Raw genomic sequence first — 24,869 nt, 5'->3', positions numbered from 1 at the left:
CCCCTACCCCATTGAAAGCTGCAACTTGTTCTCAGATTTTTCTAAAGAATTTGTATGAATTTTTCCTTTTTTTCCTATTGTATTTTGCCTTGTGTGACATTTGTGTACAGGTTGTAACCACCCTACCAATATAATATAAAAACTAGTTATCATCTTTATATAGATAGTTCTCCAATTTATATATCCAACTTACCAAAGAGTGAGTTGATAAATATTCAGAAACCAATTTTTCCCACACCCAGGGTGCACTAAAGTTTAATCTACAATATTAACATTTTTCCCCATCATTTTTTAAAGTCTAGACAATCAACAAAACAATAAATCAAGCCTTGATTTATAGTGTATAAATGCTCACACTGAAAACTTAACTGACCCTCATAAGCAAGTATGAACTAGCTACTGAACATGTCAAACTAATTGTCCAAACTGGGTGGGATATTTAAGCTTAGTGGTCCAAAATCAAATTCATTATTTTCTCCCTTTTCTTTCCTCCTATTCTCCCCTTCCCTGCCCCCACCTCATTCCTCATTTAAATTTCCTTATTACTATCAAGGGAACTATCATCTTTCCAGTGACCGAGGTTTGGTGTCATCCTCTACCCTTTATTCTCATTCACCCCATGATTCCAATAACTTTCTAAATCTTATTTCTGCTACCCCAACATCTCTTCCATTTTTTTCTTCTCTCCATCCTCAAGGTCATCATCACCTCTCACCTGGGTCACTTGGAATAGCCTCTTAATTGATTTCTCAACCTGTCTGTTTTTTCTCCAATCCATAAAGTTGATAAAGCAACATCTTTAAATCACAAGGCTGACAAACTGTATTCCCTATAAACACTGGGGTCAAATGTGAATTACTCTGGTTAGCATTTAAAATGATTTACCTCCTGACCCCATCCTACCCTTGTAGCTTATTACATATTACTTTACCTCCACACACACACACACTACAATCCAGTCAAATTAGCTTTCTAGCCATTCTTCAAATTATTCTACACCTCTCATTTCCATGCTTTTGTACCATCTCCCAGTATATCTAGAATGCTTATTTTTGTGTCTTAAAATTTCTGGTTTCCTTCAAGATTCAGCTCATGTAACCTTCTTTGGGAGCTTTTCCTATTTCTCCTGATTGTTTTCACCTTCCTTCCCAGGAACACCTCCACCTGCCCAAAATTACCTTAGTGGGTTTTGTATTTAACTATATAGTTGCATGTTGTCACCTTATTATTAGATCCAGACAAATTCTTTAAGAAAATCTGAGAACAAATTGTGATTTTTCAGCTAGGTAAAGGAGGAGAACAGGAGTGAAGATGGCCAAGGAAGCTCTCTTGGGGCAGGGATTATTTGGATTTTGTCTTTGTATTCTCAGCACCTAGTATTATTAAGCCTGTTGTCTTAGGCTTGTTGAGTGATAAACTATAACAATAATTTGTATTCCTAGTCATGTGAGGCTTTAACCTTTCCTCCTGACATTTGTAGAGAGACAGCATGGTAGAGTGGATAGGATGATGATCTAGAGTCAAGAAGATCCCACCTTGTACACTTACTAGTGATGCTAAGCGTGTCACTTAACAGGATGACTCTGTAAGCTAAGTGCTTCATAAAGTTTGCTGAATTGATCAAGATAAGACCAATCCAAGGGACAGTTTCCCTTCTTGAAAGCCAAATTTTCTACTTGATTTTGCCAGCCCTCTATTTGCCAAAACTTAGAATCAGTGTTTCCTGTTTGATTGAAAGTTTCTAGAGACCCAGATGCTAATTTTGACTTCTCCTCAACCGGTGTGACCTTGGACCATTTGGTTGCATCCCTTCTCTGGACCTTGGTTTTCTCTGTCAAATGAGGAGGTTGAACTTAATGAGTTCCAGTAGATTCTATGAACTGCCTTATTGTTTCTCATCCTTTTCCTGGCGCCCCCTCTTGTGGATAGGAGGGAGGCTGAGTGCTAATAGGTCTTCTCCTCTCCATGACCCTACTGGGCCCAGAGCCTTGGAACTGCTGCTACCAGAGGAGGGGTCCATACTCTCTTGAGCTCTGGTGACACAGGTCTGAATAGGGGACACATATGGTGGTGGTTGGTCCCACCCAGGGCCTTACACCTGTCTATCATCTCTGACCTGGTCAGCCCAACCATCTAGAGCCTAGTGGCCTGGGCTGGGACTGTGGGGAACTCCCAGAGAGATCAGCATTCCCTTCCCAGGCCCTAATAACTCTTGGCATCCCACCTGTAGAACTGCTGCTCACTCCCCAGCTGGATTCCCTCATATTGGGCATAAGCGCGGTTTCCTTCCCAGTCCAGTAGCTCCACCCTCAGGGCATAGGACGCCTGTCTGGTGAGCTGGTGCAGCGCCTCATTACCCAGCCAGTACTCCCCAGCTGCTTCGCCAAAACCCTGTTCGGGGAAGAAGGGAAAGGGGAACAGATGGGAGAGGTGACCAACGGATAGAGCAGGCCTATGGCCCCCGAGCCAGAGGTATGAGTAGGAGGCTGAGCCAGCACAAGGCAAATCTGCCCAGTCGGCATTCAGCAGCATGCTTCTCTGTTTCTCCCCATTCTTGTGGTCTCCTTTGACTTCCCTTCTCTTTCAGGACCCCCTACCCTCACCGTGCTTCTGCGTGTTTCTATCTCTCACTGGGCCTGCTCTCAGCAAAGGCTCTGACACCATACACTGACCCTGTGAGGATGGATCAGCATCAGACTCCCCATCAGACTGCTCTCTCATTGGGGGATAATAATAATATTAACTCACATTCCTCTAGCTCAGAGGTTCTTAACCTTTTTGGGTGTCGTAGACCTCTCTGGCAGACTAGTAAAGCTCCTTCTCAGGGCCATGTTTTTAAATGCAAGAAGATAATATACATAGGATGACAAAGGAAATCAGTTATGGTGAAATATAGTCATCAAAAGAATGTTAAAACAATTCACAGACCTCTCATTAGGAATTCCTGCTTTAGTTCTTTAAGGTTGACAAAATGCCTCCTTTTCAGCAGCTTTGTGAGACCCAAGGCCATTTTTAAGAGACTCTCCCACGACTCCCTCATCCATACCACTTCTTGGGGGCTTCCAGCTTCATTTCAGTTTCATGTTCTGTCTATTTTTCAGCCTAGCATAGTAGGATTCAATCCTGGTTCTTCCTCTTTTTTTTTTTTTTGCAAGGCAATGGAGTTTTAAGTGACTTGCTCAAGCTCACACAGGCAATTATTTAATGTCTGAGACCATATTTAAACTCAGGTCCAACTGATTCCAGGGCCAGTGCTCCATTCCTTGCTGCCTCTGGCTCTCCCTCTTTCTGCCCATTCTCTCTCAAACTCTTACAGGGGAGCCAGACCCCCACACCACTGCCAGGCCCCTTTCCCTTGTCCATGTTGTATTCTCATTAGAATAGAAGCTCTGTGAGGTCAGGTATTATCTTGTTTGCTTATACTTGTGCTTATACTTGTTTCTTCCAACACAATATCTGACATATAGCTATGCTTAAAAAATATTAACTTATTTCTCTTTGTCTCTATATCTCTTGTCTCTATCTCTCTCTGTCTTTCTATATCTGTCTGTCTCTCTCTCTCTCTCTCTCTCTCTCTCTCTCTTTTTTTTAGGTTTTTGCAAGGCAAACAGGGTTAAGTGGCTTGCCCAAGGCCACACAGCTAGGTAATTATTAAGTGTCTGAGACCAGATTTGAACCCAGGTACTCCTGACTCCAGGGCTGGTGCTTTGTCCACTATGCCACCTAGCCGCCCCTTCTTTCTCTCTTTTTAAAAGCCCCTTAGTGATCCTACATATTCCCTATGTCTCTGTTCCCTTTCACAGCCAAATGCCTGCCAACACCATCTGCATTTTCTCTTTTCACTCTCTTCTCAATTATTTGCAATCTGTCTTTTAACCTCATGACTCATCCAAAACCATCTTTCCAAATCTACTAGTGATCTTTGAATGGCCAGATGCAATAGTTTGGTGGGATTCTTTTTTTTGTGGTAGATTCTTATCTTGACCTCTGTGGCATTTGACATCAGCTAGCAGGATCAAATAGGCAGTTATGTGTTGTTGTTGTGGTCCTTTGTTCTGGAAGAGAACCGTGACATCAGGGAGGTGATGCCAAGACAAGCACATGAATTGGATTTGAGTGAGGGGGGCTGTGCTAAGCCACTAGCTTCACTTTCTCTTCTAGAGCCATCTGGGTCCAGTAGTCACACAGATCAGGACGTCTGGATGAGCAGTTAGGTGGAGCTGCGGGTAGAACCCTGGCCTTGGAGTCAGGAGGAGTGGAGTTTTAATCCAGCCTGAGACACTTGACTCTCACTGATTGTGTGATCTTGGGCAAGTCACGTAACCCCATTTGCCTCGCATCCAAAGATGTCTCCAGTCTTCCTGATTCATATCTGACTGTTGGGTCGAGAGAAAGTGAGACTGGTGACTTAGCCCAGCCCCCTCACCCTCCCATTCAAATCCAATTCATGTGCTTGTCATGATGTCATCTTCCTGATGTCAGGGTCTTCTTCAAGAATGAAGGACAAACATCAGGTCACCTGGAGATGCCCTAGATGCAGGGGGAGACCTTGGCCTTTTTTGAGCTAGGATCTTTAACAAGTTTCAGTTTGACTGACATAGTAGATACAGCCCTGGATCTAGAATCAGGAAGACTTGAGATCAAATCCACCTTCAGACACATTAGCTGTGTGACCCTAGGCAAGTCATTTATGCTCTCTCTTTCTCGGTTTCCTCATCTGTAAAATAGAAAAATTAATAGTACCTACCTCCCAGGGTTATGGTGAGGATCAAATGAAATATTTGGAAAGTATTTAGCACATAGTTGGCCTTTTCTAAATGCTTATTTCTTGCCTTCTTTCTCTCTTCTCTCTCTACATTCTCTCTTAGTGACCTCCTTAGTTCTTATGGGTTTAATTATCATCTCTGTACAGATGATTTCCAGATTATATTTGCAGCACTTAGTCTTTCCAGTTCTGGAATGTTTGGGGAGCATTTCTCCTCTCCAACTTCTCTCTTCTCACATGGACCCACCCTCGCTCAGGCTCCAACACCTCTTACTTGGACAATTGCAATAACCTCTGAATTGGTCTCTGTGACTCAAGTTTCTCCCCTTTCTGGTCTGTTCTCTACAAGCTGCCAGCATGATGTTCCTGAAATATTTTATCTCTTATCTCCTTGCCTTTGCTCAGGGGTCTGCTGCCCCTCCCATGCTTTCCCTCCTCACCTCCACTTTGTAGAATCTTTAATTTTCTTCAAAGCCTGTGCCCCCTTTTTCATGAAGTTTTTTCTTATCCCTTCAGTTTGACTTGGAGGGCCTCACCTAACAAAACTGTGGTTGTTCAGTCATTTCAGTTGGGTTTGACTCTCCATGACCCCATTGGAGGTTTTCTTGCTATTTCCTTCTCCAGCTCACTTTACAATTGAGGAAACTGAGGCAAACGGTGAAGTGATATGCCCAAGGTGACACAATGGGTAAATGTTTAATGTCAGATTTTAACTCAGGGTGTATAGAGTTCTTCTTGACTCCAGTCCAAGCACCACCTAGCTGTCCCTCAACAAAATTACTGTGCATTCATTTTGTCCATACTTATATAAATATATATACACATATGTATGTGTATATGCTCCCAATAGAATCCAAACTCTTTAAGGTCAGGGATTATTTCATTTTTGTTTTTGTATCTCAGTGCATACAATAGGTGTTTAATAAATACTTGTTAATTTATACAAAGGAGGAAACCCATTCAGAGAAAGCAAGTGCCTTGCTTAGTTACTGCATTTGGAGGCAGGATAAGCGACTGATTCATTATTCTTTTTTACTCTCCCCTCACCTCTCACCTACAACCCCCTATTTTTTATCCTGGACCTGAAGAGCTCCTGGGAGGAAACTCCCTCCACTGATGCATATTGTCATTCTATGACCTGAACCAGATGAAAATGTAATTGGGAAATAGGTTAACAAAGTAAGTGAAAAATGCAATAGACCATAGATAGGGGGCGGCTAGGTGGTACAGTGGATAGAACACTGGTCCTGGAGTCAGGAGGATTTGAGTTCAAATGTGACCTCAAGCATTTAATAATTGCCTGGCTTGTGTGCCCATTGCCTTAAATAAATAATTTAAAAAAATAGACCCTAGATAATGTTACTATATGGTTTTCTGCATCAATATATGATAAGAAGAATTCTTCTATATGGTTTAGTGGCCCATTTTCTATTTGAGTTTGATGCATAGATTTATGTCCCACTACCTCTCTTCCTTTCCAGTAAACCTTATGCAAAAGGGGCTTTTTTGTCTTTATTCATTAGGAACCTGATGGGAAATGGGGCTCTTGAAGGCTAGGAAATATATCAAGGTTGCTATCTGATCCCCTTGGAAGGAGACCCTATGAGGTCCTTGAAGGTGCTGAAAAGTGAGGTTAACATAGAAAAGAGAATCCTTGGTCTGAGGATGGAGGCAGACAGACAGACAGACAGGCAAACATGTAGGCAGGCAGACAGACAGACTGATAAACTGGTAGGCAAACAGATTGCTTCACAGCCCACAGGGAGCTTCCCTGCCCCTTGAACTCAATAGGCCTAGGTATGTAAGTAAGACCTTACCTGTTTGTAATCTTTCCAGTTCCTTTGGAAGTTTACACTGCCATTCACTCGGCGCTGAATGAGGGTCCATCCACCACCACTAGTCTCCATATCACAGTATACCTATTGGGAAGGAAACTTTCTGGGGTCACATTTGAATGAACAAGGGAATGAAAGAAAGGACAGATGAATGACTCTCTCTTCTATGTGTTTTCTCCTACCACAGGAAATCCAGTCTTCCTGGTAGATCTGGTCAATCCCTTCTACAAGATAATCAATCCTTGGAACTGCTGGGGTCAGTGTTTGAGACAAGAAGTCATTGTTGCCCCTCCCCCACACTTCCATCCATCCATCCATCCCCTACTTCTCTCCCTAATATAACAATGAGTGTTCCATCTGCCCCAGTTTCCCCACTAATATTCCTGCTCCTCTGAGGTTGCTCTTGCCAAGGAGATCTCCAAGGACCTAGCAGAGAAGGAGTTTCCTGGATATCTCTGTTGGCTGTAGGCTCAAAGGTCTGCAGATATTCAGGACAGTGAAGTCAGGAGTACAAAGAGGGTGGTGTTAGAAACAGAGCCTTTGCTCTATTGTATTTTTCACTTATTTTGTTAAATTATTTCCCAGTTACATTTTCATCTGTTTCAGATCCTAGGATAACAATATGCATTAGTGAAGGGAATTTCCTCCCAGGGAGTTTTATACACCAATGAAATCCCAGGTATAGAACAAAAAATAAAGGGGCTGTAGGGTGAGAGTTGAGGGGAGACTAAAAAGAGTAAAGAATCAAGAAATTTGAGTTCTAGTCCCAGCTTCATCATGACCTGACTGTCTGACTTCAGTTTCTTAGTCTATAAAATGGGGGGGGTCGGGTTGGATTAGGGCCCTTGAAGCTTGGTGTTCCTGTTTTATGACTCTGGATAGAAAACCAAGGAGATTCCCCTCTTCCCCCACCTTCTTGGGCTCTGTCCAGTTGGCCACGTGGATAGAGTAGACGCCACTGACGTTGACCCCAGAGAGGCGGATTTCCCAACAGTCCTGGAAGGATCGCTCATCCTTCTGTAACAGAGCTAGAGCGTACAAAAACAAAAAAGGGAAGGTGTTGAAAACTAGGGAAAGAACAAAGGATCTGGTCAGCCTGGCATGGGCACCCCTGGGCAGGGAGGGCCATCTCTTACACCTGCGCCATCCATAATAAGCATATATCCTCTGATCTGATCCACGACTGTTAGGAGAGGAAGACAGCACCCCCCCCCCCATTTTGTAGATAGAAGAACTGAAACTTTGGAAAAGGGAAACTGAATTGTTCCAGGTCACAAGGCAAGAAAGTGGTAAAATAGAGCTAGAACCAGTTGCTCTGTCCCCCATCCTGGCTTGGGGGATCCACAAGACTCCAGATAGTCAAGCTCCAGCTACTTCCACTTCCCATTCTGTCCTGTGGATACACACCCATAGGCTCCCACAGAGGAGACCTGGAGAGGGTCACAAATGTCTTCTTTTATTTTGGTTTTTGTTTTTGCAAGGCAGTGGAATTAAGTGACTTGCCCAAGGTCACACAGCTAAGTATAATATTTCCCCATTTTTAAGATGCACCCTTTTTAAAAAAAATTAGGTTCTAAAGACTGGGAGCATCTTATACAGTGGTTGTAGATTTTTTTACTTGCATTTCCCACTTTTTCACGCTTGTTGTCTTTGCACTCATTGTTTCGCATTTGTTACCAGTATATTAGTTTATGTTTCACCATGTTCTGCCCAGAAATAGTTCAGAAAAGATTTTTGTCCAGTGCTGAATTCAAGGTCAAAGTTATCCAGTTGTAAAAGTGAATGGAAATCCTGCTGCTGAATGTTAGTTTGGTCTTCCTCCAACTGAGAAAACTGGCTAGGTGAAGAAGAAAACCTCTGCCACCATAGAAGAAGGGCATGAGAGGCAAGTCATCCAAATGGCCTGATTTAGAGAGGGAATTGAAGAGATGGACTGAAGAGCAAAGGGCAAGTGGAATTCCTGTGTCCACAAACATGGCTCAGCATGAGGCAAGGAGAATTGATGATGAGAAAGAAGTGACTGATTTCAAAGGAGGATACCTTCAGGTTCATGAAATGGAATGGACTAAGCATGTGTCCATGCACCAGACTTGCCCAAAAGATGCCTAAAAGCTATAAGCAGAAGGTCCTTGAATTTCATGATGAATAAAAATTGAGTTCAATAACTTTATGTAATATATTTTTGTTCAAATTTCGGGGCACAAAATTAAGGTGCATCTCATATATGCGAGCAACTTATACCTGGGAAAATACCATAAGTATTATGTATCTGAGGCCAGATTTGAGCTCAGGTCCTCCTGACTTCAGGATTGGTGTTCTATCTACTGTGCCACCTAGCTGCCCCACACCCAGGTCTTCTTGCACTATGTTGTTTCCTCTGCCCTAGGATCCAAATGGCACCTCTAAGGAATGGGTCCTAGGATCCTAGATTTAGAGCTGGAAGGGACCTCAGAGATCTCCTAGTCTTCCCCTCACCCCTCAATACACACACTTTTTATTGTTTTGTTGGTTTTTTTGCTTTTGCAAAGCAATATGGTTAAGTGACTTGCCCAAGATCACACAGCTATGTAAGAAAATATTAATTATTATTAAGTATCTGAGGCTGGAGTTGAACTCAAGTCCTCCTGACTCCAGGGCCCATGATCTACCCACTGTGCCACCTAGCTGCCTATCCTTCTTAGAGGAAAAAATTGAAATACAGAGAGAAGTAACTTGTCCAAGGTCACATTGGCAATAGTTGAGCTAGGATTTGGACCCAGACCCTCCGATTCCAAATCTTGTATCTGTTCAAGGGTCACCACCCCCTACCCCCATCACAGCACACTGGTGCAGCAAAAGAGACCACATGTGAAAAGAACAAATTGTGACTTTACCATCAACTTGCTCTGTGAACTTGAGTCAGTCTCTGTCCTTTTCTTGGCTTCAGTTCATTCCTCTTTAAACTGAACAGGCTTGGACTCTGTGGTCTCTAAGGTTCTTTCCTGCTCCAATATTCTATGTTCTGAAGTCCCTTCTAGTTCTATTGTTCTCTGTTCAGAGGTCTCTTCTGTTTTTATGCTGAGATGTCCTCACTAATAATATTGTTTTGTCCTTCATTTTTGAAGAAGACTACAATATCAAGGAAGTGATGCCAAGATAAACATGTGAATTGGATTTGAGTGAAGGGGGATGCTGTGCTAAGTCACCAGCCTCTCTTTCTCCTCTGGATCCATCTGAATCTAGTGACCAGATATGAATCAGGACAACAAGGTGACCCTGGAAGTGAGGCAATCAGGGTTAAGTGACTTACCCGAGGTCACACAGTAGTAATTGTCAAGTGTCCGAGTTTGGATTCGAACTCCTGTCCTACTGACTCCAAGACCAGTGCTCCATCCACTGAACCACCAAGAATGAGGACAATGGAGCTTTTCCCTTGTTACAAAGCACTTCAGCAGGTATAAGCAATTGAATTTAACACTCAATTAGTAAGAACAATTAGTGGAGAAAAATACCAGATGATACTAGTTCTTTGACCTCTTCTTTCCCTCTTGTCCTCTGAGGACATAGCTTAGGTGAGATCCAGTCCCATACCATAGTGTTGGTCTTGTAAGGGGCAATGTGCCAGATAGGAGGTGGGAGCTACCAAGGGGAATTAAGGACATACATAAAGCTCTTGGCAAAGCTTAAATTTCTGCATAAATGTTAACTGTTATTACCATCCTCTCCCTGAACTCCCATCCCTGACTTCCCTAGGCTATGGTTTTCGGTCCTTCATCTGAGTCCTTGTTCTGTGGTCTAAGATTCTGTGATATCCTGAAGTCACTCTTAACATCACCTGAAACTGCTTTATTTAGGATGGGAAAGATAGGGACTTCTTTAAGATACTGATATCTGCTCATTTGCCTACCTCAAGCCTGCAATCTGCTGTTAGCATCTCATTCCTTTTAGGATTGAATGTTTTTCTGTCCCAAGTTTATAGGTTCTTTAGATCTAGAAATGAAAGAGCTCTCAGAGATCAGATAATACATCCCTATCATTTTACAAATGAGGAAACTGAGGCCCATGGAAATTAAGTGACTTGTATAACTAGTATAATACCCATTTATCATGGTGATGATGATGATGATAATGATGTTACAGGAGGTAAAATATCCAAGGTAGAATTTGACTCTGACTCCACAGCTATTATTTTCCCCAATGTACCTTTCTGCCTCTATTTTGTGTAGCCTAGGTCATGTAACTTGTTACTTAACCTTTGCCTGCCTCAGTTTACTCAGTTATAAAATAGGAATAATAACACCACCTACCTCTCCAGGGCTGCTGGGAGGATCAAATGAGGTAAGAATTGTAAAACTCTTAGTCCAATATCTGACATTACAAATTCTTGCCCTTCCTTCCTTCCCTTCTTGTCCATCTCTGTGGCCCCAGCTCCATGGGTCCCTTTGTACATTTCTCAGGATGGGAAAGGGTGGACCAGAGAAGCAGAAAAGGATGCACATGCCTCTATCCTAGAGGACCCTGGATTGTACTGCACTGTTTTCCATGCAGCAATTGAGGAAACACCCCAGCGGATCTGGTTCCCGGGGACCCCTACTGGGTAAATGACATGGTATTTAAAAACAAACAAGATGGGAATGTTAACAACTTCTACTCCTTAAACTATTTGTTTACTGTAATCTCAGAGGTAGCTTTGGCTGTGAGACTACCCAAACTCCGGTTCCTCTGAGGCTTGGCAGGATCTCCAGGCAGACAAGGGTAATAAACTACAACTGACAGGTAGTCTGGCCAACGAGCTGAGGAGGGGAGACTTCTTGCTTTGGACTGCTCCCCTGAAGGAGGAGGATGGGGGGGAGGGTCTGAGAACTCACAGAGTAGATAAAATATTGTCCCCCGGTTTTAGACAGAGCTGCCTGGGGTGTCCTAGCAACCCTGATAGTTGATACCTTTGGGACCTTGGATAAATCATGTGACCACTCAGGACCTCATTTTCCTCTTCTATAAGATGGGGCAGGGCTAGGTCATCTCTAAATTGATCCACCAGAATGAAGCCCATTGGAGACAGTCATAACTGATGGAACCCTTAGAGATCATCTGATCCAGGTTGTCCCAGATTAATCTATAGTTCATGTTAGTCTTTTTTTTTAATTAAAAATTTTATTTATTTTGAGTTTTACAATTTCCCCCCCCCAATCTTACTTCTCTCCCCCCTCAGAAAGCAATTTGTCAGTCTCTACATTGTTTCCATGTTGTACATCGATCCAAATTGAGTGTGATGAGAGAGAAATCATATCCTTAAGGAAAGAACATAAAGTATAAGATATAACAAGATCAGACAATAAGATATCAGTTTTTTTTTTTCTAAATTAAAGGGAATAGTCCTTGAACTTTGTTCAAACTCCACAGTTCTTTATCTGGATACAGATGGTATTCTCCATTGAAGATCATGTTATTCTTTGTTGCAAATATAGGATATAAGACTTTGTTGCAAAGTCTTGGTGCAGTTTTAATAGTTTTAAATTGCACTTGGACTTTTGGGACTACTTTTACAATCTTTCTTTCATTTATTTCCTCCCATTAGGAGCATAGAGTCAGAAGGGATTCTTGTTGTTCAGTTATTTCAATCATATCCAATCATGACCCCATTTGGGTTTTTTTTGGGCAAAGATTGGAGTGGTTTGTCATTTCCTTCTTCAGCTCATTTACAGATGAGGAAACTGAGGCAAAGAGTTAAGTGACTTGCCCAGGGTAACACAGCTAATAAGTATCTGAGCCTAGATTTGAACTTGGGAAGATGAGTCTTCCTATTTCTAGGCCTCCATCCACTATGCTGCCTCTTAGAAGAGACTCTAGATGTTATCTAGTCCAATTCTCTGATTTTACAGTTGAGGTATCTGAGGAAGCCCCAAGGAGGGAAGTGAGCATAACCAGAGGTAGATCAGGGATTTGAACCCAGAACGTTGAACTCCAAATCATGAGTCCCTTCCACTGAACCACATTGCTTGCCATTCTGTTCAATGAACATTTACAAAACACTCATTCTATATTGGGACTGGGGTCACAAAGATAAAAATGGTCTGCCTCCTTTGAGGGAGAGGGGAAGATCCATATAAGCATAGATAAATGGAATAGAGTGTGATGGGACCAAAGGTGAAATCTAGACAAAGTGCTCGGGAAGAGTAGAGGAGGAAGGGATCCTTTTCAGCTAGGGGATCAGGGAAGGCTTCATGGAGGAGGTGGCGACATTGCTAAGCTAAGAGGATTCTTAAAACTAGAAATGGGTCCTGGGGATAGAAGAATGCAATGTTTGAGCAAAGTCGGGGCATGATTGGAGCTGTGCGTTAGGACAACTCTGTTGGCTGCTGGTAATTAGGGTAGGTTGGGGAGATGGGAAGAATCAGATTTCTTTAGCATTTACAAAGCACTTTTCCATTAGTTATCTCATTTAATCCTGACGATATCCCTGTGCCTGTGAGGAAGGAGCTATTAGTTCCATTTTACAGAAGGGGGAAACTGAGGATCTGAGAGGGAATGACTTACTCAGGATCACATGTAGAAAGGAACCCCTGAGTAAGAGATTGGGTCTTTCTTTTCTTCCCACTTATAACATTTAATACATTGAGGTCTGCAGATAATGTTTGCTCATTTTATGCATTAACTGAAAGTCAGAAAAGTAGAAGCCCTTTCTCAAAGAATGCACACTGGGCTTGAGCTCGGATTCCCCTATGGGTCAGCTTGTCCCTATACTGGACTGGGAATCAGGAATCCCTAGGTTCTGTTGGGCAGAGCTACAAACAGTAGGAGCAAAACAGAGAGGCAGCATTAATGGACTAGTGGGGACTGGAAGGTGTTGAGGAGTTTCTTGGGCAAGGAATTCCGAGGAGGAGACCTCCACTTCTTCTAGGGGTTTCCCCATTCTTCTCTTTATCATCAGGTGAGGTTTCCTTGCCTTCTGAGGCCTGCCATGCAGACTGCCTGTGGCTGGAGTTTGAACTGGGTGGGTATGGTGCTCTGGGGAGGCCCCCTAGGAAAGCCACACCTGGGATCAATTTAAAACACTCCAGATCCAGGCCTTCCCTAAATCTCCTCATAGAATCATGCCTGGTGGTCTGACTGGCTCTGCTAGGAGCCCCCTTCTACCTTGCTTAACCCCCCCCCAAGACAAAATTCAACTCTTTGCATTTCTGGCTCCTCTGGTTGTAGGTTTATATTCCCCAATGCTGGTCTTAGGGAATGCTGAGAAGGTAGAGGGTGGTGCTAGCAAGGTCCCCCACAACCGATTTATCTCAGAACTGGAAGATACTTTAGAGATATAATCCAATTTCCTTATTTTACATATGGAAAAAACTAAAACCCCAGAGGCAAAGTACCTTGTACAAGATCACAAGGCAAAATATTCATTATAGAAACAGCAATAGAACACAGGTATCCTGATTTTCAAAAGCAACCAGAGACTCCATACCATACTGTCCAAATTACAGTGTTTCTCTGCTTTTTTAGTTTCCAAGAGGTTACTTGTTCATTTCCATTATCTCTGACTCTTTGTAACCGAATTTGGGGTTTTTGTGGCAAAGAGATTGTTATCATTTCCTTCTCCAGTTTGTTTTACAGGTGAGGAAATTGAGTTAAAGATTCAGTGTTTGCTCAGTCACCCAGCTAGTAAATGTCTGGGGTCTTCCTCACTCTATGTCTGGTGCTTCATCCACCAAAGTGGTTGAGAAGTAGAGATATGAGGTCTTCTAGAAGAGTTCTTGGATTTTGCCAAGCACAGTCCCAGGGTCCAGGAAGAGCTAGAAACCTAGGACTTCAAGAGACCAGACAAATGATTGACCTGTTAGGGCCCTCTGACCCTTTCTGTCTAGCTTTAACTTCTTTGAGTATCTCTGTGCAACCTGGGGAAAATCCCTTGCTGCATCCCTTCCCTTTGGGTCACAGTTTCTTAATCTGAAAATGAAAGGGTCGGATAAAATGAACTTTAAGGTTTTTCCAGGTCTTTGATTCTAACAGTTATTCTACATATTTGCCAGATGACAAAACTGAAGTTGAGAGTAACTGGCTCAAGGTCAAGGTCTTATCCAAGTAGATCTGTACTTCTAAGAATTACAGAACTTAAGTAGGGACCTCACCTTTGCCACTGGAGACGATGTGAACCAGCCGCTGCACAGAATCTAGAAGCTGCTGCTGCTGCCTCTGTAGGAGGCTGGTGTTGCTGTTGGCTGCAAGCAGGCTCCTCTCCAGGCCCTCCAGGGTGCTGCTCTGACGGTTCACCAGGCGCCGGAGCTTCTCCCTTTCGCCTCGGATACCCTCCAGCTCACTCTGGTGCTTGCTTTCCATGGCCCGCACTCGTGTCTCTAACACACTACCCAGGAGGAACATACAAGTTGGATAGAGGGGCCAAAGGAAGCCTCTGGGGTGTGGGAGAACAGGTCCTGCCACTGCCTTGCTGGGGGGTCTTGGATATAAAATGGGGTTGTACCAGATGCTCATTGAGATTCCTCCTGAATTTGAGGCTAGTGTTCTAGATTTTCTAGTTCTAACATCATGTGTACCACATTAGATAACATTCTGTGGTTTCTGGACCTTTCCAATACTGACATTCTATGCATATAAGAGTAACATTAGAATTGAAGGAGGAGACCTAAGATTGATCGAGCTGCTAATACCCTGGAGTTTCCTTCAGCTTCCCTTTGGAGGACCCTACCCATAACCATCACCCTGCAGGGGAACAGGAAACAGGCAGTTTGGATCCAAAGACAGGGGGTATTGTCTCATAGGGAGTCAATGATAGCTGGTATTTTCATAGTTCTTTAAGATTTGCAAAGTTCTTTACAAAGTTAACTCATTTGATCTTCATAACAACCCAGCCAGGTAGATTCTATTTCTATCCCCATTTTAGAGTTGAAGAAACTGAGGCACAGGGATGTTAAATGACTTGTCTAAGGTCATAAGTTAGTAAGAGTCTGAGGCAGGAGTTGAGCTTAGGTCTTCCAGATTCTAAGTCCCATGCTCCATCCATTTTATCACCTAATTGTATTCTTAAGTAGTTAGTACTTGAGTCTAGTAATCTCTATTTCTATCTCAATCTCTATCTCTTGTCTCTATCTTTATCTTGATCTCTGTCTCTGTCTTTTCCTATTTCTGTCTATTCCTGTCTGTCTCTGCTCTAGTCTCTATCCCTATCTCTAGCTCTATCTTTATACCTGTTTCTGTCTCTGTGTCCATATAGTCTCTCTCTATCTCTGTCTCTACCTCTATTCCTGTCTCTATTTCTATCCCTTTCTCTGTCTCTGTGTGTATCTAGTCTCTATCTCTATCTCTGTCCCTGTCCCTGTCCCTGTCTTGGTCTATGGGTCTATCTAGTCTTTATCCCTACTTCTGTCTTTATCTCTATCTCTCTGTCTCTGTGTCTATCTAGTCTCTATCCCTCTCTCTATCTCTATCACTCTCTCTATCTCTGTCCCTGTCTCAGTCTATGTGTCTATCTAGTCTTTATCCCTATCTCTGTCAATATCTCTATGTCTCTGTGTCTATCTAGTCTCTATCCCTATCTCTATCTTGGACTCTATCTCTATCCCAGTCTCTATATCTCTGCCTCTGTCTCCATCTCCATCTCCATCTCTCTCTCTTGCTTCCCTCGACTTCCCTGGGCACACAAGCTGACCAGGCCAGGCCACTGAATGTCCATCCCATTGCTCAGGGTCCCCTCCCTTCCTCACTGGCTTTGTACCTGTTCCGATTCTGCAGTTTGTGGATTTCATTTGTCTGCAGGAGCAGCTGCTTCTCTAGCTTGTTGGTGGACAATGAGTTCTCAAGTAGCTGGAGTTCAATCCTGGATGTTTGGTTCAGGACCTGTGCAGAAACAGAGGGGAATCCCACTTGTAGCTTCCTTGGCAACTTCACTCTGCTCTCTTTCTGTTAGCAGCCCTAGGGACCTTTGCAAGGGAAGTCATTTCTATGTGAGACTTAGTTCTGATAATAGATCTGGCAGTCAGGTCAGGAAGATTTTTCTACCCATTTGACAGATGGAGAAACTGAGATACAGAGAGGTTAATAGTAATAATTCCTTTCATTTGTATAGGGTTTTATGAACTTTCCATGTGCTATTTTAATTGAATCTTACAATACCTCTGTGGGTTGGGTATCACAGGGAACCAGTAACACTATCTTAACCCTATTCTAGGGCTGAGTTTTCTCACCTGAAAGCTTTGGGTTAGTTGATCTCTAAGGTTTCTTCCAACTCAAAAATCCCGAGTCTATGTTATAGATGAGAAGGGGCAGAGAAGCTACTATTGATGATCTTTTTGATATGTACCCCACATTTTTGAGGCAAATAGAAATTGCTGAAGGCTTCAGTGGCTCAACTAGGACTCAGACCTAGAACTCCTAACTTCCTGCCCAGGACTCTCTCCGTTGGAACCCTGACTTCTGACTCTAGGCTCTACCCATACATTGCCCTACCCCTGAGACTGGTACTCAGCTCTAGGCCTATGGAATCAGTCTTGCCTATCTCATTCTCTCTCTGATGCCCTATAGTTTAGACTCCAAAATTTCTCAATCAAATTATCTTGACCTAAGGAGAATCCAAGCACAGTGGGTGGTTTGTGGGATAAGGCCTTGAAACAAGCATCCTCTGGCTAACTCTATTGTCCCTTATAGGAGGATTCTTCTGAAACCTTGGTCACTATCAGCATTATGGATGGGTGGCAGAGGCACAGATAGTTGGCTTGACTGAGGGAGTTAACTGTGGTACTGGATGAAGCCAATTGGATCCCAAATAGACCAAACCCCAGACCTCACCTCATGAGTCCTAGGTTCTTAGCAGCCATAGACCCTAAGTGGAAGAGGTAGGGGGAGTCATAAGAGTCAGAAAACTGATTTAGGAATGAACCTGGAGGGGAAGGAGAAAAATTGGTTTGAAGCAAACCTTAGGAGGACCAGGACCCAGTAGACCTCGGTTGTAGTCTTGAATCTATAACTGACTTACTGTATAATCTTGAGCAAGTTTTTGCCCTGAGTCTCAGTTTCCCTTATCTGTTAAATAAGGGGCATCTCAAACAACCTCTCTAACCAGTCTCATTTCCTGAAAGTTTTGATCTGTCTACTCTTTTCACCACAGAGATTCCCTATTTCTTAAACTGGTGGCTTCTAAATCTAACAGTTACTTTTCTCCATTGAAGGATCATTAGGACAAAGGGCCAGAGAAGAGGATTGCTGAAAATGGTCATGTTTCCTACTTCCTCACAACCACACTTTTAACTGCTAATTATCCACATGATCTTAAACATAGCTCCCTTGGCCCCTGTAGTTATCATAGGATTTACAGTTGGAAAGGACATTAGAGGTCTTATTCTCTAATATCTTCCTTTTATAGGTGGAGAAACTGAGGCCCAGGGACCCTTGAGTCCAAATTCAGACTCTGATGTTAACTAACTGTATGATCTTGAGCAAGTCTTGGGTCTGTTTCTTCCTCTGTAAAATGAGGAGTATTGTCCAAGAAGGCTGAGGTAGTTCCTTTTTAGTTCTAAATTTAGTATCTAGTGATCCCAAGTCACAAAGAGCATAGCAGGAATTAAAATACATGTTCTTTTAGTCTAAATTCAGAGGTTCTGTAACCTTTGAAGGGGGCTAAGAATTCTGGAGAAGAGTTTGATTTAATTTTTTTTTAATTTTTTTTTTTTTTTAGGTTTTTGCAAGGCAAATGGGGTTAAGTGGCTTGCCCAAGGCCACACAGCTAGGTAATTATTAAGTGTCTGAGACCAGATTTGAACCCAGGTACTCTTGACTCCAAGGCCGATGCTTTATCCACTACACCACCTAGCCACCCAAGAGTTTGGTTTAGCTCAGGGAGAAGGCAAGTGTGGGGCTCCCAATGCCTCACTAGATTACTATTAACTCTGACCTGTCCTGTGTTCCTAGGTCTTTTAGACATTCCCTCTCTCTCCTTTTATCCCATCTTTCCAGGCATCACCTCCACTCTTCCCACCCATCTTCATCCCCAATCTTATCTCCCACTAGTGCCTCCCCACCCCCCAGTGTCTCTTATCATTGCCCTCAATCTTTCCCTCTCAATTCCCATACCTGGGCTTCCACATCGGTGAGTTTCCTTGTTTGATGGGCTGTCTGGTTAAGCAGGTTAGTGCCAAGCTCAAGCATCGTAGCTGTCTGGTTCTGGACCACATTCTGTTGGATCTGAACCATCTCTGACTTCATATTCATCTGGATGTAGCTCTCCAACTGAAAGGAAAAGAACACAATGTCTGGGTCATGGCAGAGGGCTGAGTTCAGCCATGCCATTAGCTTACATCCAGTGGAGATTGCCCACCAGGGAGGTTGAAAGTGGTTTTATGCTGGAGAATTGATCCAAGGGAGGAGTAGGTGTTTGGACTCTCAGTTCACATACTTTAGGTTAATTTTAAATGCATTTTATTTATTAAGAATAAGCAGATAGGTATGGTGGAAAGAGCACGAACTTGGAGAAAAGACTTGGTTCAAATCCCACCTAAATCTCTTTTTTTTAGTCATGTAACTGGGGACAAGTAACTAGGTGGTTCAGTGGATAGGGTCTGGAATCAGGAAGATCCGATTTAAAATCTACTCTTAGACATTTGGTATCAGTGAGATCCTAAGCAAGTCACTTAACCCTGTTTGCCTTAGAGAAGGAAATGGCAAACCACTGCCATGTCTTTCCTAAAGAAAACTTCAAATGGGATCATGGAGAGTCTGAAATGACTGAAAAACAACTTAAGCAATTGTGGACAAAAATAACTTCTTATCCTCACTTTTGTCACCTATAAAATGGGAAGAATATGTTCTGATCTACTTACCTCACAGAGCCAATGTAAAAAAAAAAGTACTCTGTAGACTACAAAGTGCTAAAGAAATGTGAATTATTTTTAGAGAAATATGAACTTTTATTTTTATTATTTATTTGTATAGTGCTACCTAAAGCTTGAGACCCTGACCCATGACAGGAATGCCAATTTCTAAGAAGAGAATTTAAATCAGTGGACATCCTACAAAACCAATGTGTATTGGTAAATGCTTACCAATTGCTTTCTCCTCAGAAATGGTGTTCACAATATCTTTAAATTTAATTTGCATCAATGATATTTTCTCCATTACTTTCTGAAGTCTAGATAATCAATAAAATGATCAAGCCTTGATTTGTAGTGTATTTTATTTTTGATAAAAAATTGTCTGAAATATAAACAACCAGCTCTTCAGAACTACTTTGAGCCAAGCATACCACTGGAGAGAGCTCTCTTGATGGAGTGGGAGAGGGAATAGGTGATAAATTTGCCCAGCTTCATTGCTAAGTTCTAGTTGTTTCTGTGCTTATCAGCTTCCTGTCACACGGTCAACTGGACCATGGAAAGAAACTACACAGGATCCAGACTCTACCTCTTCCTAGATGACTGTTGGGGCATAAACCCCTAACCTTTAGGGTAATTCACTTTGGCCCAAGAAGGCCTTTGACAAGTCAACTCAACCTCCTCCTTGGCCTTCAGATTAATGGTGTAGAGGTCTTGCTGTACAAGTGAGCAGGATTACTTATCACTCCTTCCCATCCTCATCCTACCCATTCCCATCATGTCTGTGAGGCTAATATTTCCACTCACTCCCTTAGCTACTTCTCTCACTTGATTCTTTCTGCAATCTTTCCTTCAGCTCCTCCCCTAAAGTTTTCCTTTAGAATCCAACTGTAAAGTTGTAACATATGATTATGATGGAATTCTACTATTGTGCTATATAAGAAATGACAAAGAAGGGGGTGGCTAGGTGGCACAGTAGATAAAGCACCGGCCCTGGAGTCAGGAGTACTTGGGTTCAAATCCAGTCTCAGACACTTAATAATTACCTAGCTGTGTGGCCTTGGGCAAGCCACTTAACCCCATTTGCCTTGCAAAAACCTAAAAAAAATGACAAAGAAGGAGGCGGTAATTTCAGAAAAACAGAGAAAAACCTATTTGAACTGATGTGAAGTGAAAAAAACCAGATTATTGTGCACAGTGACAGCAGTATTGCAAGGATCAACTTTAATTGGGTTAAAGACTTGGCTATCCTGATTAATCCAATGACCCAAGATATTCCAAGTTTAAGTTTAATTTTCTCACTTTCTTTTTCTTTTTTTTTAAATGGCCAATATGGAAATGTTTTGTATGATTTCACATGTATAGTTGATATCACATTGCCTTCTTTGTGGTTTGAGGAGGTAATGAGAGGAAACTAAAATTTTTGGAACTAAAAATTTAAAAAGAAAAGAATACTATAAAAATAAATAAATAATAACTTAAAATGTAAAAGAAAAAAAAGAATCAAACTGGGGGTGGGGTGGGGAGATAAAGGCAAGATAGCACAGACCCTGCCTCTAATACCAGCCCAACTAACTATAGTACTCCCAGTCCACTAGTAACCTTTCAGTACTAGAGAGAAATCTGTTTTCTCTCTTGTTCCTTTGTTCAGAAAGTTGTTTTTAAAAATCAATAATTTTCTTTCCTTCAGCTCTAAGCCCCCATCCATAGAAGCATTCTGGCAAACCACTATACTTGGGGTGGCTAGGTGACACAGTGGATAGAGTACTGGCCCTGGAGTCAGGGGTACCTGGGTTCAAATCTGGTTTCAGACACTTAATAATTACCTAGCTGTGTGGCCTTGGGCAAGTCACTTAACCCCATTTGCCTTGCAAAAACCTAAAAAACAAAAAAACTATACTTCTAAATCTGTCTCTCATTCCTGCCACTGCTTTCTTGAAACTTCTAAGTATGCTTCTTATGGTGGCCCCTCTCCTCTCTCCTCCTGTGGGCTGTGTAGGTCCTCATCTCTCACATAGCTTTAGTTGTTCACATTCTCCAAGACTGGGAGAGGCTTATGTGTTACATCATTCCCCTTCCCTCCATCCTAGCTATGGGAAAATTTCTAGTGGAATCATAAAAGGGAGAAATGCTGGGTGGCTCATACCTGAAAACCAGTAGGCATCCAACTCCAGCATCTTGGCAACACCAAGGCAGAACTACCTATAAATGAGGGGGTTGGGTTAGATGAGCTCTGAGGTTCCTTCTAGAGCTAACTCCAAGATCCCATTGTGTCTAAGACAATGAGCATACAAAAAGACAAGCAAAAAATGCTACAGGAGCTTTCTATATGTGTGTGTGTGTGTGTGTATATATATACCATATATAACCCCAAATACACATCTGTATATATATTTATATATGTATAGTACACTCCTCTAGGAGCTTACATGTGTATGTATGTGCATAATATACATAAACACACATATAAGGAGGAAGTGTGTGTGTGTGTATGTGTGTGATAAATTGAGGAGGAGGCAGTGAGCTAGGAAGATCAGGACAAATTTCTGCTTGGAGACAGCACCCAAAATGAACTTTGAAGGACTCTAAGGATTCTAAACAGGTAGCTGTCACTTTCCCCCCTACTCTCATTCTGGTTGCCTAGTTGCTTAAGTTATATAGAATCCTGGCAACATTCTGTGTCGGTCCAGCAGACAGAAGGATTGGCAGGACCATAGCCTCTGAAGAACATCACTCCTGCATACAGGCTTATCTTATCATCTGTCTCTGGTAGAACAGGGTACTTGCATTTGGGTTCTGCAAGCCTGGATGTGCTTGGTCCATAGAATTTTGTTTCTGCAGAACCACCTGTAGGTCAAGAATCTGTGATAATTGTGATGTTTGTCTCTCATTTCCCAAAGAAGACCATGAATTGGATTTAAGTGAGAGGGTGCTGTGCAAAGTAGCCAGCCTCACTTTCTCCAGTGAGTCTAGCACCCAGTGGGTTCAGTGACTAGATATAGATGAGGACAACTGGAGATGGCCCTGGATGTGAGGCAATCATGATTAAGTGACTTGCCAAAGGGTGACAAAAACAACTGGGGAGAATTACAATGGATCAGTAATAAGTTTCAGCATCGAGAATCAGTCCATCAATTAGCATTTGTTAAACGTCTTCTATGTATCATAAAAACCTGGGATCAAATTCTGCCTCTAATACATGCTGGCTGATTGATCCTCCCATATCTAGCCTTAATCACAATGGGCAATGCTTCAGTCAAACTGTGACTTGTTAAAGACCTTGGCTCAAAAAGGCTGAGATCTCCCATTGCATCCAGATTCATATCTGGCCACTGAACCCAAAGAGGGCCCTGGAGGAGAAAGTGAGGCTGGTGACTTCGTACAGCTCTCCTCTTACTTGAATCCAATTTCACTTGCATGTCATGGCAGCATTTCCCTGATGTCACGGGCCTCTTTGAGAATGAAGTATAAACACCAGGAAACTAAGGTTCTAAGTTACAGAGCCAATGCTGCTCTGCATTGGCAGAAGAACGCCCTTCATTGGGAGTTTCTACACCAAGGAAATTTCAGTCTTAGTAAAAAAAAAACTAAAAAAAAAACCAAATCAAACCCCATAGCAACAGCAACAGAACAACAGTAAGCAATTAACTAACTTTCAGATTTCTAAACTACAGCTAGTTCTTGGGACAACTAGTACAAATAGTCTTGTTCTCATTGTACAGATGAGGAAACCAAAGTTTGGAGAGAGATGGATGGTGTGATCCATCCAAGCTTATACAGCACATTAGCTACAAAGTCAGGCTCAAACCTTGGCTTCCTGACTCCATTTCCAGGGCTTTTTTCACAAAGTGAGCCAAAGTGCCAAGAACCTTGTTTAATGCAAAGCCATCTAAAGCCCTCCCTCTCCTTGACAATAGAACAAAATATAACAGAGATCCCTCTACCCATGACACAAGGTGGAGGGTGTGGGGGATAGCTTTTGTCATTTGTCACAGGAGACTGCTGGCCTTGTCTACCAACTGTAAATACAGGTCACCAGCTGTCCTTGGGTACAGGATGAAAGGACAGAAAGGACAGTTTCCTCTCCTATTTCTTCTTCCCCCTGCTTCCCAAAACATGCACTCAACTTGGCAGCTAGGTGGTGCAGTGGATAGAGCACCGGCCCTGGAGTCAGGCATACTTGAGTTCAAATCCAGCCTCAGACATTTAATAATTACCTAGCTGTGTGGCCTTGGGCAAACCACTTTACTCTATTTGCCTTACAAAAGCTAAAAAACCCAAAAAAACAAAACAAAAACATGCACTCAACTCAAATATGCATTCCACACTCCATAGCAGCCAAACATAACACAGGCATCAAAGGGACATGACTAGAGACTCATAATACTCTCTGGATCTTCCACCTTTCCCCTAACCCAATCTCAGTCCTGGCAGATTGAATTCAGGAGAATTAGACAGATACCTGTAAGAATGACTTTGGAGGAAGCTAGGATCACCAGTTGGAGAAAAGAGGATATATTTTATCTGCAAGACAATTTGAAATTCAAGTCTTCCCCCACCCTTCAAACCAAAGTTGGAGAATTCATTGACTTTTCTCTTATCAAGTTCAGAGTCAGGGTAAGACAAGGTGAGGCAGTACCAAAAGTTGAGATTTCTCTGCCTTCCATAGACTATCAGAGCTGGAATGTGGTCTGCTAGAGCCGGTCAGGACCAGCTCCTCTCAGACCTCTTTGGCAGTCTTGTGTTGAATTCAGGGAGGAAATATCAAGAAAATACCAAGACCAGGATGGTCTTGGAGTTCTTGAGAATATGAGAATTAGTTGAAGAAATCAGAATGGTTTATCCTTGAAAAGACTAGGGATTCAAAAGTTGTGTTCAAGTATTTTAAGGGCTGTTATGTGGGGGGGAGTGATTGGACTTTTTTGTTTGGTCTCAGAGGGTAGAACTGGAAGTTACAGGAAAAAGTTGCAAAGAGACAAATCTTAGGCTGGATATAAAGGGAAATTTTTCTAATAATCAATTTGTTCAAAAAGGGGAATGGATTGGGAGAGGTAGGGATTTTCCCATCTTTGGAGCTTTTCAAGCAGAGGTTCAAGAATCATTTCTTGGGCATGTTATTGTCCAGTTTCCTTTAAGCTTGAACTAGATGGTCCATGAGTTCCCTTATACTCTCAAATTCAGTGATTCTGTGATCTTAGACATAGCCTTTTAGAGTTGAAAAGGTTTTCATCATTTACTTAGTTTAAGTTTCTCATTTTATTTATAAGGAAACTAAGGCTTAGGTAAGAAAATGAAGCAAATTAGATGTTATCTTGATCAATCACATCTCATTATTACTGTGGGTCTGATTTTGACCCTTCCATTAACATACTGTATGACTTTGGATACCAAATTTTAGAGTTGGAACATCATTGAGCTCAACCTCCCAGGCTATACAGGAATCTTTTTCTATAGCTTCTGAGATAGCCTAATCACACTATC

At 42.3% G+C, this 24,869-nt stretch overlaps 1 protein-coding gene across 1 annotated transcript in view; it reads right to left on the bottom strand.

Moving 5' to 3' along the window:
- The window catches only part of ANGPT4 (angiopoietin 4), a 73,012-nt gene that overhangs the window by 8,473 nt on the left and 39,670 nt on the right, over window positions 1–24,869 (bottom strand). Inside the window, exons 2-7 of the mRNA XM_074211793.1 lie at window positions 18,655–18,810; window positions 16,304–16,425; window positions 14,703–14,935; window positions 7,513–7,628; window positions 6,583–6,684; window positions 2,225–2,391 (exon numbers count right to left, since the gene is read on the bottom strand). Coding sequence (XP_074067894.1) covers window positions 2,225–2,391; window positions 6,583–6,684; window positions 7,513–7,628; window positions 14,703–14,935; window positions 16,304–16,425; window positions 18,655–18,810 — 896 coding nt within the window. The remainder of the gene's footprint in view (window positions 1–2,224; window positions 2,392–6,582; window positions 6,685–7,512; window positions 7,629–14,702; window positions 14,936–16,303; window positions 16,426–18,654; window positions 18,811–24,869) is intronic.

The sequence above is a fragment of the Macrotis lagotis genome, chromosome 1 (genome assembly GCF_037893015.1).
Source record: "Macrotis lagotis isolate mMagLag1 chromosome 1, bilby.v1.9.chrom.fasta, whole genome shotgun sequence".
In the NCBI taxonomy this organism is placed as follows: domain Eukaryota; kingdom Metazoa; phylum Chordata; class Mammalia; order Peramelemorphia; family Peramelidae; genus Macrotis; species Macrotis lagotis.
The sequence above is the reverse complement of the archived record's forward strand: the minus strand, read 5'-3'. Positions and strand labels throughout refer to the sequence as shown.